At 40.9% G+C, this 18,366-nt stretch overlaps 1 protein-coding gene across 1 annotated transcript; it reads right to left on the bottom strand.

Moving 5' to 3' along the window:
* Positions 1–3,400: 3,400 nt before the first annotated feature.
* On the bottom strand, positions 3,401–15,184 carry MISP3 (MISP family member 3). Its single transcript, XM_081961968.1, has 3 exons — positions 13,469–15,184; positions 10,072–10,154; positions 3,401–6,041 (listed from the first exon to the last, which is right to left on the bottom strand). Exons 1-3 carry the CDS (start codon positions 15,024–15,026, stop codon positions 5,946–5,948), a joined length of 1,737 nt encoding a protein of 578 aa, XP_081818094.1. The 5' UTR covers positions 15,027–15,184; the 3' UTR covers positions 3,401–5,945.
* Positions 15,185–18,366: the final 3,182 nt, after the last annotated feature.

The raw sequence follows: 18,366 nt of genomic DNA, 5'->3' as shown, positions 1-18,366 counted from the left end.
CAAAGAGAAGTTGGTAAAAAGACTTTTAGTACTGTATTTATTTTTAATATGGTGTTTTGTTTTAGATCAGTGGTTCTCAACCTGTGGGTCGGGACCCCTTTGGGGGTCAAAAGTCCCTTTCACAGGGGTCGCCTAAGACCATCAGAAAACACATATTTTCAAAAAAATACAGAAAACATAAAATAATTTTATGGTTGGGGGTCACCACAACATGAGGAACTGTATTAAAGGGTCGCTGCATTAGGAAGGTTGAGACCCACTGTTTTAGATAGTCTGTTCTTTTAGAGAGAGAAATACTGTATGGGAGATACCATCAATATTTTGTTGTTGCTTTGCTGCATAATGTGACTGCTGGAAATTATTAAAACAATGATAAATAAATCTGGATTTTTAAAGTTTTGTGTATGAAGTTGTATAAAATTAAGAAGTTGTGCAATGATGACTGTCCATTTTTTACTATATCTCAAAATGGTGCCCTCTGAAAGTGTTGGAGTGAGTCTCCCATCAGCCCACATCAGAACTGACAGTGCTGACTGAGGCAGATTGCATTTTGTGTCCAAGAAGAATATCAGCTTTGGATAATGTAGAGCTTTGTCCCAAATAGGCACCTCAAAAAATATAAGACAGCCCTTCTTTAGCACTAATATAGGTAGAGTCCTCATCTTACAACAATTTGTTTAGCAACCATTTGAAGTTTCACAGCACTAAAAGAACTGACCTATAACTTATTCTCACACTTATAACCATCACTGTATCCCTCACAGTCACATCATTGTGATTTGGATGTGTGGCTACCAGCATGCATTTATGATGGTTGCCAGCTGGGTTTAGATGAACAAAGTCAAGGGGGGAAGCTGGATTTACTTAATGGACATAGGAAAAAGGATGTAACATTGGGCACTACTCACTTAACAACGGTATCCCTTATTTCTAGAAGTTCTGTTTCCAATTGTGGTTGTATGTTGAGAACTGCCAAAAGAGCTCTGGAGGATGAAAATGTAGACTCCAGCATCTCTGGCAAAATTGCTCTGCAAGAGACTTATCCTGGTGACTCATTACAAAGTAGAGAAGTAGTAAATTGTCTTAAGACAGCCTTGACAATGTTTGGCAAGTGGTGACTTGTCTTCATAACTCCATTCTTATAAAAAGGCAATTTTTCTCCAACCTAATTGCCTCCAAGTATGTTGGACTCCAACTGCAACATCTAGCCAGATTGAGAAAACTGTTCAAGAATATGAATAATATCCAGAAACCTATTGACTCCAAGAATTCTTCCTTTCCCTGCTTTGTTTGAAGAATATAATCAGGGTGATTGGTTAGAGGAGTATATTCAGCTTTGCCTTACATTCTGGCACTTGCATGGGCAGGCTGTTTGTTCAATAGTATATTTATTACCCAAATTCCTAATGGATCATAGTCTATGACATAACTTTGCCTCAGGAAGAAACACACCGTTTTGGCGTAGTACTATAACTGCAAGTATAAAAATGCCTGAAAATGATGACAGAATTACACAATTACAGAGTTGGAAGGGACCTTGTAGGTCTTCTAATTGAGCCCATTGCTGAATCCGGAGACCCTATACTATTTTAAACAAATAGCTGCCCAAGATCTTAAAACCTCCAGTGATGGCGTACCTACAACTCCTTGTAGCCAGTCATTCCACTGAATAATTGTTCTCATTGTCAGGAAATTTCTCCTTAGTTTTAGATTGGATCTCTCTTTGATTGGCCTCCATCCAATTACTGTAGTTGTTGTTCTGCCCTCAGGTGCTTTGGAGAATAGGTGGACCCCCTCTTCTCTGTGACACCACCTCAAATATTGGAAGACTGCTATCATGTCACCCTAGCCTTTCTCTTACTAAACTAGACATACCCTAACAATCTTTTGTTTGCCATGTTAAAAGCATTGCTATTAAATCCTAGCATCTTGGCCCTCACATTGCTCACTCATGAAAAAGGCTGTGTGTGCCTTCCAATGTCACTTACATACATACATACATACATACATACATACATACATACATACATACATTACACACCAACAAGAATGGAATTGCTAAAGCTCTTTTCTGTGGCCTGCAGAATCTGTGCAGATTCAGCAGAAAAGTGCCATATAACGATGGTGGGATTTGGCTAATTTCAAATGACAATCTAAAATTCATTGGGAATTGATCTGAGAAGGTGCTTAAGCCCAAGTCTAGATAATTAGAAGGGGAGGGGGGAACACCAAGAAAAAAGACCCACAATCTTATCTCTGCCTGTCCATCAACCATGAAAATCACCATGATTACAATTATCATGGTAGAAGGCATGATTTTTCTATATTAGAGAGAACATAAACATCCTAAACCAGTGATGGCGAACCTTTTTGTTGTGGGGTACCAAAAATGTGAGGGTGCACACGCGATAGCATGCGTGTGTGCCGGCACCCTTAATGCAAAGTGCACCCTCACATGCACATGCATGCACAAACCCACCCACACACACACACAAACACTCGCCCCCCCCCCCCACGCACAGCCCACTGCTCGCCTCCAAGCTGCTTGGTATTTCTTTCAGGGGACTGGGGGAGGCCGTTTTTGCCCTCCCCAGGCTCCAGGAAAGCCTCCGGAGCCTGAGGACGGTGAAAAACAGGCCCAACGGGCCAACCGGAAGTTTGGAAATGAACTTCAGGTAGACCTGTTGTGCTTGTTTTTCACCCTCTCCAGGCTCCGGAGGCTTTCCTGAAGCTTGGGGAGGGCGAAAATGGCTTCTGCTGGCCCTCCGGAAGGCCAAAAATCAGCTGGCCAGCATGCACATGCTCGCTGGAGCTGATGGCTCACATGCCAGCAGATATGGCTCGTGCCATAGGTTCGTCATCACGGTCCTAAACATTACCAGTCCTGTTATACTCTTGTGCTGTAATAAACTGGTCTTCTTTCTCTTTGTGTTAGTTTCTTTAGGCAAAATAAACTTTATACTGCTTGTAACACTGACAATTCCCTCTACCTGTCTCTGGCTTTTTTTCTTATCTTTTTTATTATTCCCATTAGTAAGTTACTAGAAGAAGGAACAGAGTTTAGCTCTTTCCTCAAAAACGCCTGCTTTTCTTTTGCCAATTATTTTAATAGTAAAATAAGTTACTGTATTTTATTTTAATAGTAAAATAAGTGGATTAGGCCTAGTAGAGGCTTACTGCACATTTTAATTTCCTGTTTTGTGAAGAAACACCTACCAGAACATTACATTCATTCCCACATTATTCTACAGGTGGATTGATAACATCAAAACTGATACAAAGATGAACATCCAACAACTGAAAGAAATTGTGCAGAATAGCATGAAGCGCACTTGCCTATATAAAGTCGCCAAGGGACATGACTAAACAATAACATATATACTGTATGTAAGAGAAGAAAGGACATATTCCCACCCATAAGCATCTAGCGAAAGAGACTAGTATCATATATGTCACAATACCATGATATAAATGTTGCAAATGTATAATTTGTATCTGAAATTATATACTTTACATACGTTAAGTTTGTAAAGATGACTTGGGTTGGGTGGCATTTTTTTCTTAGTGGTTCCCTACAGACAGCATTGGTCCCTCCCTTCTCAGTCACCTACGGTACTTGCTCTGTTCCTAAGGCTGGCATACTACCCAGTTGGCTCTCTGCTTCACATTTTGCTTTGGGGCCCCTCTCACTCATTACTGCCATCCATTTAGGACAGGATCACCCTCTCCCCATGGTAGCTATAGCCCCCATGATTGATACACTCTGAACATTTCAAGATTTAACTCCCAGTACATGCATGTACAGAAAACCAAGGAAGGGGACGGGGTGGGGGTAGAGAGAATAGGCTGGGAGATTCATTATTAGTATTAAAAGTTACAGATGGTTATGATTTCTCAAAAAACTAAATAAACGAGAAGGAGTGGCAATTCTGGAGTTTAAGCATCCCAACTGCAACGTGTTAGCTCATTTCAGGCTGGAAAAGGCTTTTTTTTTCATTTCTACATTGCAGAATGTCCTTTTATTTATTTAAACATTTACAGAATGCCAACTATCAAAGAGTGGTTTGCAAAACATACAGAGATCATACAGTCATTGTTTTATTCATTTAAAAGCCTGAGTAAAAAAAAAACCTAATGTTTCCAAAGGGAAGGAGTTTAGGACGGAGTTCTGTAAAAAGTTTGGGTGTGGCTACTGAGCTCTCATGATAACAAGTGATTCTAACAAAGGCTATTCTTTCACATTGAGTTTAAGAAGTGGTAGAGTTATAAATGGTAGGGTAAATTCTTAAGAAACATGTACAGCATTGGATATGGCACTGCTAAGAATAAATCTACTGGTTGAAAGATTGGCTTTGGAGTAGGAGGAGGTCATTCATTTTTTTTACTTGATCAAATACTGCCTCTAATACTCAGATCCCATAAAGGCATCAGAAGTGAGAAAAGGGTGTGGCAAATGAAGAATCTGATGAGTGTTGAACCTGTGACCAAAACTCCGTTTCTATGAGATCAACTTGTACATATTTCTAAGCCACCTGTTGCTTCCTCATAAAATGTGGTTTTATGAGTCAGACAAGTAAAGTCACTTCAGCAAACCAAGCCTTTGTGGAGGACTCTCACTCCAGCCAGATGAAATAGGATCCTTCCCCACCTTTTTAAGCTAGAGATGTTGACATAAGCATTTCTCTGTTGCCACAAAGCGGAAACATAGCCTAGGCATAATAGTCAAGGCAGAGAGCTCCTCTGCCAGTTAGTTTTTATTGTGCATTAAATGCTCTGTTAATTCAATAAATCCCATTTACTTACAAAAGAAAATGCTATTATAGATTTAGCCTTTTAAATGACAGTTAATTAAGCAAGTTCACTCTTTCCCTTAAATGGCTTTTAGCTCTGGGGGAAAAACGACAGCCCTTTATTTTCTCAGTGAGGAAAAAACCTCAGACAAAAAATTCTTTTTAAGGGCCAAAGAAATAATTTTAAAGACCAGGATTCTTGCTGCGTTTATAAAAGCCAGCAATTTGAGATTACTCCTACACAAAATAATCTTTATTTTTTTTTAAAAATGAACAGAAGCCAGCATCTCCTGTAAAACAAGCAGCAGAAGGGAGCGTTGCAAAGGTATATGTATTTTGTTACGGTTTTTCCCCTATGAATTGGAGTAATATGAAGGGCTTGCTCCTACCATATGTTTTTGTGCTATATAAATACCCAAGGGCAAAACCCACGTGCAACACGTTGAATAAAAGCAAACCTGAAGACAAAATCAGTCACACAGGAACTGGTAATCTAATATCTTTCTTTCCTGAGGATATGTATCCAGAGACATAATCAGCCCAGAGAGCCAACCAGTTAATTGTCAGGCTCCCAAACCGAAAGGTAATCCTCTGTCTTGTGTACCTAGACATCATCCAGGTAACCAGCTTTGCTCAGAGTGCACCTGCACATCCATGGATCTACTTGAAAAAAATTGCATGTGGTGGGACCCTGTGGATCAAAGCTATAAAATGTAGGAAAAAAGTTATGAATAGAAAATGATTTAAAGGAGACATCAAGGTGTCCCTACATAAATACAAACTAATAGCTGCAGTGCTTTGGATTTGGAGCTTAACTTGATTTATTGATTACTAAAATGATACCCATCTTTCTGCTTATATAAGCCCTCAGAACAGCTCATAGTCTAACCATAGTCTTTCCTTCTTGCTCCAGTTTAAATCTCAGAAGAAGGCAAACAACCATAAACATCTTTTCTGCTTATGATCACACTGATAATGCAGACAGGCTTTGGAACATTTCTGTCAAATCAAAAGGCTGAATAGAAGGAGTGCATGATGGGCTCCAGAAAGATGCTTGCACACGGCACTTATGCTTGTGCAGGGCACTCCTTGAGAAACCCTAGTGTATCTTATGAAAGGAGGTCAACCCATTGCTTCTTCAGGCTGTGGCAGCCCCTAATCCTGGTTCTCCTCGTTGCCAATAGCTCCAGACTCCCAACGCTGGATTAAGGCACTCCTCTGGCGACGCAGGAGTCGAGGACTTCTCTCCACCTGTGGGGTTGAATGGGGAGGGAGAAAAAAAGGGGGAAACAGGAAGCAATGGTTTGTGAGGTTCAAAAAACACATGAAAAAAGCAAGTATGCAAACAAAGTCCAAGTATGCTGTCATGATTAGTTCAGAACAAAGAAAAGCACTCAGCATAATTTTTCCTATTAAACTAATGTTTATTTTTCCCAACCTCCAAAGAACACAATTTGATTGCACTGTCAACATCAGTAGTTGCCCTGAATGGGCAATTATTATGATCCTAACATAATTCATAAAATTATTCTAAAAAATTATTAATTCATAAAACTTAATCACATGCCTAATATAACCTTTGTATGCTTTACTGCAAATTAAGCTTTTTCCTAGATCTGACCTTCAAGGGAAAAATTTCCAAATCATGCCACCTCATATGCTACTGTAGTTTGGGAATCGTGGTTTCTATTTGCCAGTTCCCAAGTCTATGCAATGCATCACTGCCTTGAGTTGCTTGCAAAAATAATAAGGGAAAGAAAGAAAGAAAGAAAGAAAGAAAGAAAGAAAGAAAGAAAGAAAGAAGAAAGAAAGAAAGAAAGAAAGAAAGAAAGAAAGAAAAAAGAAAGAAATCTGAGGCATGTCACGATTCAGTGGATGGCACATCACAGTAAATGTATCAGGATTACTGCCTTAGCACTTGAAGACGAAAACCCAGAGGGAATCTGCTGCTCCTTCTAATGCAAATGAGAGCTGGGTATGTCATGCTTTCTCACATTACACAAAAAAGATCACATGCTTAAGGCCAAGTAAGTTTGTCCCTTTACAGTTACACTCTCAGGCAAGCTATTCAAAGTAAAGACTGGCATGGTGATTGATGGATGTATGACAGTCTGAGCCTCATTCAATTTTATGCCATGATGTATGGCAGTTATGGACTAACGCTAGATTGTAATCTGCCAATGGACCACAGTTCACCTAATTTTTGATGATGAAACTTCTCACAGTTATTTCCTGACAAGATCATAGGTCACCTGCTCTGGCAAAGCTACATCGGCTTCCTTAAATTTTAGCCAAATTTAAGCTGCAAAGAGATTTATTGCTAGTTTGTCTCTGACTTCCCTGAAAGTACTGACTGTAGGGACTAACCCAGAGGGAGGCTCACCAAGAATTGACTAGATATAAGGCTTTCTTGGTGACAGCACCAACCTTGCACAATTCCCTCTTTCTAAAATTAGAACTACTTCATTCTCTGGTTTGTAATAATAAGAAGTGAAAAACGTATTTTTAAACCCAAGAAATCATCCACTGCTCCAGATATGTCACTGAGAAATATAGAATGGATTTGTTTAAGGACTGCAGCTGTACAGTCTAAAGATTAGTGTGTTATTTCATTTGACAGCATTTCCTAACAGCCCCAGTGTAAAAAAAACAACAACCCTGAAGTTTTATAAAATCTGTGATTGTTTTAATTAAATGGTCTTTTGCTCTTTTGTATTTTAAACGTGAATCTCTGTTGGCTTGACTGAAATCAAACAGGATAGAAATATGTTAAATGAATAAATAAATAAATACATTCCAAATTGTTCTAGCAAAGGCACAACTTGTAATCTTGTCCTTTAGTGCTGGTACAGCATGTGGCCATTTAGGGCACTTCCAGGGTCCTCTTCTAGGAAAGGGGAGAGGTCCAGGCACGAAAAGGAAGCACAAGTTAAACCCCATAGAAGCCCCTTCGATCTTGTAACAGGTCAATTGCTTCCAACTGAAACTTCAGACAAAAAAATCTGAGAGGCCACTGCTGTTGTTTTTAGATTATCTCAATAAAGGACAAAAAGAAACTGAAGCATGTGAATTTCTTTCCAGTATCTGCAACCACATGAGATTAGATATGAAAACTCCTAAGAATAATAGCTCAGCACTACTATTATTATTACAGTTTAATTATTATCCTGCTGCTATCAAGGACAAAGGAAACAAATGTAAATGTATTGTAGTACAATGAGTCCATTGAAAGAGTTTTATTTAAAAAGAGGGGGGATCAACATTTCCCCCCACTGTTTTAAAGGGCAGCAAGGGTTTTGTGTTCTGCAGAAATGCACACAGGTCCGTTTTGTGAGAATGGTTTGTGCAAGACATTATCTTGTACAACTCTCTCTGCAAAAGATAAGAATGTGACAAAGTTGAGCCACTTTTTGTATGATAAATTATAGCTATTAGTAGACATAGGTTAGGTACCGTACCATTCTTGCCTCTTTTAAAGAGGCATGTGCATTAGAAGGATAGTGCACATTCAGACATATTATTGAAGAGCTGAATTTTCAGGAGCCTCACTTTAAGCATGTACACTCATACAATAGCTGCATTTTATCACATAACAGGTAAATAGCTCAGTTTTCTCTATCATCCTCTATGTTTATTTTATTTATCAAATAAATAAAATAAACCACTCATCTCACCTAAGTGACTTTAGGTGGTTTGCAAATAAAAACCATAAAAAGAGACATAGTTAAAAACAATATTAAAAACAGAGTTTAAAAATGTTAAAAATTAAGAATTACAAAAGTAAAAAAAATGTGGAGGAAATAGCCCAAGCAGCCAACCAATCCCAGGATTGCATGCTTAGACTCCCACGCCAATTGATCATTCATTCATTCACTCACTCATGCAAACATACAGAGATAAATTCATTCAAGCACCATCCATACTTATTGCGCCAGTCCATGACATAAAATAGGACTTGGCTAATCATAGATATCCTTAGCAAACACCTCAAATATTTCAAAGCAAATTTCAGAGTCTGATCTTTGCGAAGGAGCAGATTGTTGGCAAAACTATAATCTTGCAACTGCTTCTGTCAGATGCAATAAAGTTCTGGGAGAAAGACATGGGGCGATGATGACTGCAAAAGCAAATCAAAGCTACCAGTGATGAATATGAGCTTATTGTTATTTTAAATAGTTTATTCAGTAAATACAAAGCTTTGAAACAGCAGAATAAGTTACAAGAACAACAAAGTTTCTTTTCTCCAAGGAATAATGAACCACAGTGTTAACAATGAGGAAGATGGCAAAGAGAAGGAACAAGTAGGAGGCAAAACAATGGGAATGTTTTGCATCCATAGTATTTATATACTTTGCAATCAGATAATTCTAGGTTCAATCCCCAGCAGCTCCAAGTCAGCCAGGAAAACAGTCAGCTGCTAAAGTAGAGCAGCCTCATCTTTCAACTTTAATATTCCTAGGTGTATGTTGATTGCAAAAATACCACTGTGCTGCTTGGAAGTGGAGGGAGTCATAAGTTAGAGATAATAGAAAACCTATAATTTAGAGATTTAGAACTTCTATTGGTTCCAGGACTGTGTTGGTTTTTCTACAACACAGCATGATCCATATAATAAAAGTGGATCGGATCAGACTGATCACTACCAAAATAATTTCTCTAAATCATTTTGGATTGGGTTGGACAACTGTGGTAAAAAGCTAAAAACCTTGGTCTTGTTTGAGGCCACAGAATGAATGTTGGAACTTCTCCATATCATTGTAATTTTAGACCCTTGTTACAAGCCATCGACTGAGGAAGGGGCAGCTTGAAAATAGAGAAAAGCTCTAAGAACCTGAATTTTGACCTCTACCAAAATATATTCCTGAGAGGGGAGCTTAAGGCAGTATGAAATGTGAGGAACTGGATGGAACATCTCCTGCAAGTTTTCTCCCTTTTTAACTTTCCTCTTACATTATATTAATGTATATTACATTACATTAATCCCACATTAATGGGATTTTTTAAAAAAAACACGTGATAATGGGAAGGTTTGGGAAAGAAACAAGATATAGTTTTTTGGATGTTCTAAAATAAATCCATGAATGAGACAGTAGGATTGTGCCCCACATTCTTACAGGATCATAGTTTTATCCCTCCCCCCCCCCTCTCTCTCTCTCTCTCACACACACACACACACACACACACACACGGGACTGCTAAGAGCTTATTATATCTAGCTTTGTTCCATAAATACGTCACAGCTATGTAACATGAGAATAATTGTGGCTACCCTGCTTGTTACCTGGTGGAGGCCATTTGCCTGAGTGTTCTCTGAAGTGCTTGGAGGGGGCCAAGTGACCTCCAGTTTCTTGCAGGAAGGTCTCTCTGCAAATAAAGAAAAAGGAAGCCAAATCAGTCTTAGGAGCTACACAGTCTTGTTAGCAGGGGGATACTTCTGTGGTCATTCCCCCAACTAGCAGCTTGCAGCCACTTCTAGAGTCATTCGTCCATCATTATGTCAAAACAATAACAACAACAACAACAACAACAGTCAATTGCAGCTTTACTTGGAACAGCTTACATCTTGAGATGATATCTGCAACACTATCAAACATCCAGATCTGCCTATCCCAGGTCTTTGGAAGGACTTGATGTGGCTAGATAAAAATGTCAAATCCAGTCTGGACATCTGGCTGAGTGTGTGATGAACCATAAATCATGTCAACAATGGCTGTGTGATACTATGAAGGTTTTACAAGTCAATAGTGGAGAAATTGCTTGAGCATTTACAGAGCTGAGCTCTTTTTCTCATGCTCAAGTAGTCAATAACAGGGAAGGGCTTTAAATTCAGACAGTAGCTGGGTTCACAAATACATTTAAACTTGGTTAAATAAATGATTTACAATTGGCAGGGCCCATACTGTACATCATGTTTAAAAAAACCTACAGATTACAAGCCATGATGGTTGGGTTTGCATAATGCATTAAATCCCAAGCTATTTTATGGCTAGCCATAATATAAGAATGAGGACAGCATGGTCTGAGCACTGCCACAGACAAATCAGAAATGGATCCTTCTTCCTCCGCCTGTTTCTGCCACATTTCTTTTGTGAGTTCCACACCTCTTTTGAGAATATATTCAGAGCCATAAACATTCACACCCAGCTTTCCCTTTCAGTCTTGCCTCTGTTAAAGTTCAACTCAGTGTTTGCTGTAACACCCTAGAAACCTGTTTCCACCCTCTGGTTACATAGGCTTTGTCTGCTGAATGCCAAATTCTCATGCTACATTTCACTCTATATCAGCTGATAGGTAAATAGATAACCTTTATTGTCATTTTTTACTGTGGGCACACTGGCATGGAATTCTGTTGTCTGCTCTTAAAAGTGTACACACACATATACACATGCTACAAACACACACACACAGACAAACACAAATACATTGCGCCCCTTCCTGGATCGGGATGCTCTGTGCACAGTCACTCATGCCCTCGTCCTTTCTCGCCTGGACTACTGCAACGCTCTCTACATGGGGCTGCTCTTGAAGAGCACCCGGAGGCTTCAGCTGGTCCAGAATGCGGCCGCGCGGGTTATCATGGGGGAACCTAGGTACACCCATGTTACACCGCTTTTAGGCGGCCTGCACTGGTTGCCGGTTGTTTTCCGGGTGCGATTCAAGGTATTAATTATGACCTTTAAAGCGCTCCATGGCTTAGGCCCAGGGTACCTGCGAGACCACCTACTGCCACCAGTAGCCTCCCACCGTCCAGTACAATCCTACAGAGTTGGCCTCCTCAGGGTGCCGTCGGCCAGACAGTGTCAGCTGGTGACCCCCAGGGGGAGAGCCTTCTCTGTGGGAGCGCCTTCCCTCTGGAATGAGCTGCCCCCGGAGCTTCGCATAATCTCTGACCTCCGGTCCTTCCGACGCGCCCTAAAAAGTTGGCTTTTCCAGCAAGCCGGCCTGGTCTGTTAATTTTAACTCATTTTTAAATGTATTGTCTTATAAATTCGTTTTTTTGGGGGGGGGGGTTATGTATTTAATTTCTTTTTAACTTTTGGGATGTGTGTTTTTTAATGTTGTACACCGCCCTGAGTCCTTTGGGAGAAGGGCGGCATATAAATCCAATAAAAACAAAACAAACAAACAAACATGTATAATACAGATAGACTGATGGTTACAAGATCAACAGATTATAATAAAGGGATTGGAACACAGGTGTTCCTGGTTTCGTCCAACATTCTTTTATCACTGCATCACATTAGCCGGCAAGCAGTGAGACATCCAGAGATCAACCGCAGCCCATGCAACGTTTTTAAGCCATAGGAATTAGCAGAGGGATGTTAGGAAGGAGTGTCAAAAACCTGGGCCACTACAATTAAGGCTTAGTTTTCACACGTCCTTACTATCAGCCCTCTTGACAGGACCTTATGGGAGCTGAAGGCAAAACACTTGGATGGACCAGATTTTGTCTGCCCTGGTTTTCCTTATATCGTTAGCTCATTTTATCATGTTGAAATGAGAAGGAATCAGAATGGACTGCTATCTTTAGGATGAGCAATGTATGAAAAAGCTAGTGGCAAACAGACTAAATCAAGATTAAAAACAGAATTCAATGTAGTGTTATATGACATCACAGTTTTCCTTTTTCTTTCTTTAAGCTTGAACAAATGGCATAAAAGAGGGTCCGGAATCCTTTCCCCAAACATACTTTTGTCCTCGGGTTTCTGTGCCTTCCCATTTTGCTTTTTTTTAAAAAAGTATCCCAGACCGAGCAGCAATTTCAAGGTCATGCAGTGAGACCATATTGCAATGTGATTTGACTGACCAGATCAAGCACTTTGACCCCTTAACCCCAACAAACTAGTCTCAGAATGAGTGGGTTTCAGAAGAGGCCTGCAACAGGAGAGCAAATATACATCTGGATTTGCATGCCTCTGTTGGATGCCCAGAAGCCTCCAAAAAGCACAGAATGCTAATAAAAACATACCGTAATTGTTCCCCAGCTTACAAACAGAGTTGTGCTGCTTCTAAAAAGTGATGGTTTTATCCGTAAATTGATGTAATTTCCCCTTAGAGCAGGGGTGTCCAAACCTGGGAACTTTAAGACTTGTGGACTTCAACTCCCAGAATTCCCCAGCCAGCATGGCTGGCTGGGGAATTCTGGGAGTTGAAGTCCACAAGTCTTAAAGTTCCCAAGTTTGGACACCCCTGCCTTAGAGTCATCTAGCCAATCTTTCCCAAACAACTGCTGTCCTACAAATAAATAGGGAATTCTTGGAGATATAATCCCAACGCATCTCAAAGACCTCAGAATAGAAAAAAACGATCAAAGTTGGCTATTATAACTGGAGTGAATTCCCGTTTGTTCAGTTACGATCTGTTCCCGAAGAACTTTCTTTTAGTTTTTTCTTGCCCCTCTATTTTCACCCAAATTCTTTTTGTTTTCATTTCTAATTATTTAATAAAGTCTTGTCCAAGATGGCATTCTCCAAATGGGCTACATATCCTGCCTGGGATAATGGGAGCTGTAGTCCATTTGAATGACAACAGTTTGGGAAAAACTGTTTTGGGGAAACTGAAGAGAGGAATTAAAAAAGGATCACCCACTTGCTTTGATTCCTCAACTCAGAGCCAAGCATGTGGTCCTTTTTCAGTCTTTTCTTCACCCCATTTTCCCCCCCACTAGCAGTACTTACCTGGTGGAGAGGGAACTTCCTCAGCTTGATTGGAATCTTCTGCTGGGTGGCAAGGCAATGATGATCCATACAGGGCGAGCCTCTGCCTCTGCAGCTCCTGTTCTCGTTCCTGGACCTCCCGGACCTCCTGATCCAAGAGAGACTGAGAGCTTTTGGCACGCAAGCAGAAAAAGGGACTAGCCAAAGAGGCTCTCCCTGGCGAATGCTGCTTTGGTTCTGCTAAAACACCAGACTCCAGGATGATCATATTGGACATCCGATTGACCTCAGCAAAAGGTGGTCCCCTTGCGTTTTCTGTGCAGCTGCTGCTGCTATGCACTATCTTTTTGAAGTCCGGTGTCTCAGGGTGGGACTGTTGCTCAAAAATCATCTTCTTCTCCTGCAGTTCTTGGGGTGTACCACGGTCATAGGTGCCTCTCACCTTGCCCAATTGCACTAGGTCCTCTTCACGCCGACACTCCCGTTGAATCTCCCTCTGCATCTGGACACCAGCCCACTGACGCTCCTTCTCCTTCGGCTTTATGGAGGATGCCATACCTTGGTTCAAGATAGGTTTGATGCACACTTCCACATATTCCTGGGTACCTCGAAAACTACCCAGGCCTCTCTCCCTTCGCAGAAGTTCTTCCCTTTCCAGATGAACACGGATCTCCCGCTCAATTGGGGTCTCAGTGGTGTGAGAAGGGTTCTCTGGCTCATAGGAGTTATTTCCCATCAGGTCTGTGGGGCAATCTGATTCTTCAGTCACCAAGTCTTCCTTAGGAGGAGGTGCAGCAAGAGTTGGATGTTCTGGGCTCACCCTGGTACTGGTGGGGTCTGAAACTTCAAGAAGCGATCCTTTTCTGGGTGTTGGATTTGAGTCAGAGTGCTCTGTAGCAATATCTAACCCATTAGCTAAAGAGGCATTAGCTAAATCTCGAGAGTCTGCTCTGTTCCTGGTATCTAGCAGATCTTCAACACTGGCTAAAACCATTGCACCAGCTGCCTCTCTGGGACAAGTTGGATCACTTGCACCCGTCAGGCTTTGTGAGTCAGGAAATGCTTTGTCCAGTTTGTTGGCACCAGTCAGATTCTCTGCTTCCTCTGGTTGGCTGGTATTTTCTCCAGGCTCAGAGTCCCTGGTCGCTTCTTTTTGCCTCTCAGATTCCAGCACACACTCTGCTCCAACCTCACCCTGGGACTGATTATTATTGCCGGCTCCTCTTGACTGATGAATAGCCAATCCTTCCCTGTCTTGCCCGTCACATACCGGAGCCAGGCCCTGGTGGGCAGGTCCACAGGAGTCATTGGTTGCCACAGGAGACTGTGCCGACTGTTTCTGAGGTAGAGTGTCACAACCTGTACCTGATGCCCTCTGCTGGCAGCAGAGGTCAACATCTAACTGAGAGTTTGCTAATGGCAGGGAAGATGTATTTGGACTGCAGGAAGAATCTTGGGTGACCTGCTCATCAGTTGCCTGAGAATTATCTTCCAAGGCTTTTCTCAAAAACTGCCCATTGACATGACCCTGGCAGTCTTCTGAAGCTAAAAGTAACTGTTCATTCTCTCTATTGGGCATTAGTTCTTCATTACCTGTTTCTGTAACTTTTTGGCAGCTTGGCTTTATTTGTTCATGAATGTTGGTAGGATGAAATGTTCCCTGAAGTTCATCTGTCAAATCAAAATTAGAATGACTGGAGATAAAACCCTCTCCCTCCCCTGTTTGGTTTTGACAATTGGTCTCCAGACACAACAAGTTGAGAGATTTAGGTGAAGTGAGACCTTCGCTTTTTTCTTCACAGGCAGAAATTTGTTTGAGGCTACTGGAAAGTTCTGGTTTCTCTGGTGAATCTGAATACGCATCCAAAGAATGATCTACAGTGTCATCTTCTATCCTTTGGTCTGGCTGATTAGAGATGTCATTGGAGGTCTGTTGCTCTGAAGCAATATCTGAAATAGTTCCATCATATACAAGAGGATTCTCTTTAGCTTCTTGGACACATTCCAAAGGTTTCAGGAAATCAGTAGGCACAACGGGAACTTTATCAGAGCAGTGATACGGCTTGGTCTCCACTCCTTCGACCTCTTGTATTGAGGTTCCATTTGAGTGCTTGAATTCTGGAAAAACATTTAAAATATTGTCATGACACTCAAGACAGCTGCCAGTCTCTCCTTGTGCTAGCTGATATGAAGTACTTTCTTCTTTCTGCTGCGCCAAGCAGACATTTGGCATCTTGATCCGGCTATCCTCTTGCCCTTGGTCTAGTTGGTTGTAGACAGGTGCCATATTCATTCCTTGTGAAAGCATGTCTGGAGATGAGTAGGCTTTCTCCACAGGGGCATCCTTTTGTATTAAGTTGGATAGTGCTTCTAGTGTATTTTTTTTGACGATGAGACTGTTGGCATCTTCAAGTGGGGGTATCAATGGATTACTGGGTTCAGGGGTTATGGAAACATCCTTGACCATGTCCTTGGTCCCCACCATCTGCCTGAATTCATCCACTTCCGAGCTCTCCTTTTTGCTGTGCTCCAGCACAGAGCTAAGAGGGGGCAGGAATAATGCTTCTGTGGTCATATGGAAAACGATTAGTTCTTCAACAGATCTAGAACAAAGAAGATTCATCTCTTTAATGTGACTTGTCGTTTTTCTGATAATCCCCTCGTTTTATGAGTTTCAACTGGGAAGGCATATTACTCAATCGTAGCAAAACCAATAGTTTATTTTGGCAAATGTATGCCTTATAATTTTATTGTTGTATATATTTCATGTTAATAATTTAGGCAGTAACCTATTCATAGAAGTCATAGAATCATAGAGCTGGAAGGGACCTCAGAGGTCTGCTAGTCCAACCCTTTGATCAAGGCAAAGGCCTTTGCATTATCCCAGTCAATTTTTTTTTAAACCTCCAGTTTTCATAATTTGTTAGCCTTTCAGTGCTGCTACACTTCCTGATTTTAAGGAAATGAGAAATTTCAATGAGACAATGGCTCCCCCTTCTGACAAGAAAAGAAAAGAACATCGAAGGGCAAAAAGATTTGCAAAATGCTGATGGGGAAATATCTGAAACAGAATATGTGGACAACACAGCAAGAATAAATATTTTCTGCATTCCCTTGTATTTTGGATATCCCTTGGGTATTTATGCCCACGTTATTGTATGTTGCTTTTAATATTTGCCAGTCCACATCAGTAGAGATTGAATAAGAAAGGCTCGTCCAGCTCACCTAATCTAATTGTCAATTATTGGCCAGGGCTGCCCTTCAGAGTAATAAAATGGGCACAGTTCTCCTGAAAACCACACCAAAAGCATGTCAGGCTTAGTACCGTAACACTTTGTTGGTTAAAATTACAAATATTTGCATAATACTGGTCATGTTTCTGACATTCCCCCCAAAAGTCATCAATTAATTACCACCAATTAGCATTAGAAATCGTATGCTTCTTTTTCAGGTTCAGTTCTAATACAATTCCTTCAGTGTTGACTCCAAAGTTAGCAAAGACCAGTGGCTGCTCCTCTCAAAGTATTTTCTGATCCTTCCTTTGCTTTCTATGCAGTTGGATGGAACTTTACAGCAAAACATTAGACTTATCGCTTAAAAGGTTGCCATTTTAATGAAAAGCCCCAAGTACTCACCCAGTCTCAGAAGAACAAAATGGCCAAGTAAATGGACATCTCTGGCTTCCCTGGAACCAGACCAATTTTAAACTTTTCTCCTGGTTAGGAACTGGACTTAGTGAACCATGTGTAACAATTGCATTTCCCTTAAATTTGAAAAGGCTAGTAAGTACCAACTGGTCTCCCCCTCTACTCAAAATTTTTCTTCCCTCCCGCTGTATACTTGGATACAAAAAAAACCCCAACACTTGCCTGGAAAACTGAATGAAAATTTCAACACCTGACCCATTTTTGGAATAAGATGCCAAACTCTAAACAAGCAATCTCTGACCATTCTAGAACTGTGCATGAAACAAAATGCTCCTACGAAAAGCAGATGTACCAGCATTGATCAAGACTTGCCTTCCATATAAAAAGACCACAGTTCAGGAGAACGTTCTGCTAGCACTTGAGGAAATGCTCTTCCACCATCTCTTTCCTCCTCCGTCTCCGGGAATTGGGGAAAAAAAGGAGTTTGGAAAGTTCCTTTGTCAACTATCCTCAACAGGCATTCAGCTTATCCAGAGCCTCCCAGAGCCTCACTTCATTTCAATACCCCCTGCAGTTACTGGCTTTATGGATTTTAGGCAGCCAAGGGGTAGAGCAGATGCCTTGCACAGCTAATCCAGTTTCAAGTCCTTCCACTGATACAATTAAAAGCTTGCAACTGTACAATTAAGGAAATTCTCCATCTGCCAGCATAGATCTTGGTTTGGTTTTGTGAAAAGCAGGTACAACAACATTTCTGTTCTTAACAGGCAGCAAGTGAAGTTCAGATGTAGAAGTTGGGAAAGAGAAAGCTCAGGAAAAGGGAGTGGGAAGCCTGTTCTTAGAAACAGACAAAATTAGATGCTAAAGCTATTTCCATCCACTATTTTTTTTTTTAAAATATATCTTTCTTATCTTTTAGTGACAAAGGCATTTTGCCTTAGAGCAATGGCTGTCAAAGAGAGGGAACCCACAATTGGATGCTTTGATGTACTTTCCTCCCAGCCAACAAGTTGTAAATTCATGAATGGTGAATAGATAAAGGGACAATGGTTTGGCGGATGACACAACTCCAATGTCTGCAATACCACACCTGAGTCAGCCTGGAATAATGGGTAAGGCGCTGAACTGGAAACTGGGGAGCCTTGAGTTCTTGTTCTCCCTTAGACATGAGGAGTATAACTTTGGGTGAGTTGCTTTTTCTCAGCCCAGCAGGAAAACAAACTTAAGTATAGAAAATAAAGGCAGGCTATACATCTAATAAATAAATACGTT

This window comes from Natrix helvetica (genome assembly GCF_964273705.1).
Source record: "Natrix helvetica genome assembly, chromosome: 1".
In the NCBI taxonomy this organism is placed as follows: Eukaryota; Metazoa; Chordata; class Lepidosauria; order Squamata; family Natricidae; genus Natrix; species Natrix helvetica.
Note: the sequence above shows the minus strand (reverse complement) of the source record. Positions and strands in the feature narration are given on the sequence as shown.

Coding starts and splice junctions, on each gene's coding strand:
- MISP3 (XM_081961968.1), bottom strand. CDS start 15,026: ATGCCCAATAGAGAGAATGAACAGTTACTTTTAGCTTCAGAAGACTGC. Junction 10,155..13,468: donor GGAAGTTCCCTCTCCACCAG/GTAAGTACTGCT, acceptor CTTTATTTGCAG/AGAGACCTTCCTGCAAGAAA. Junction 6,042..10,071: donor AGGCAAATGGCCTCCACCAG/GTAACAAGCAGG, acceptor TCAACCCCACAG/GTGGAGAGAAGTCCTCGACT.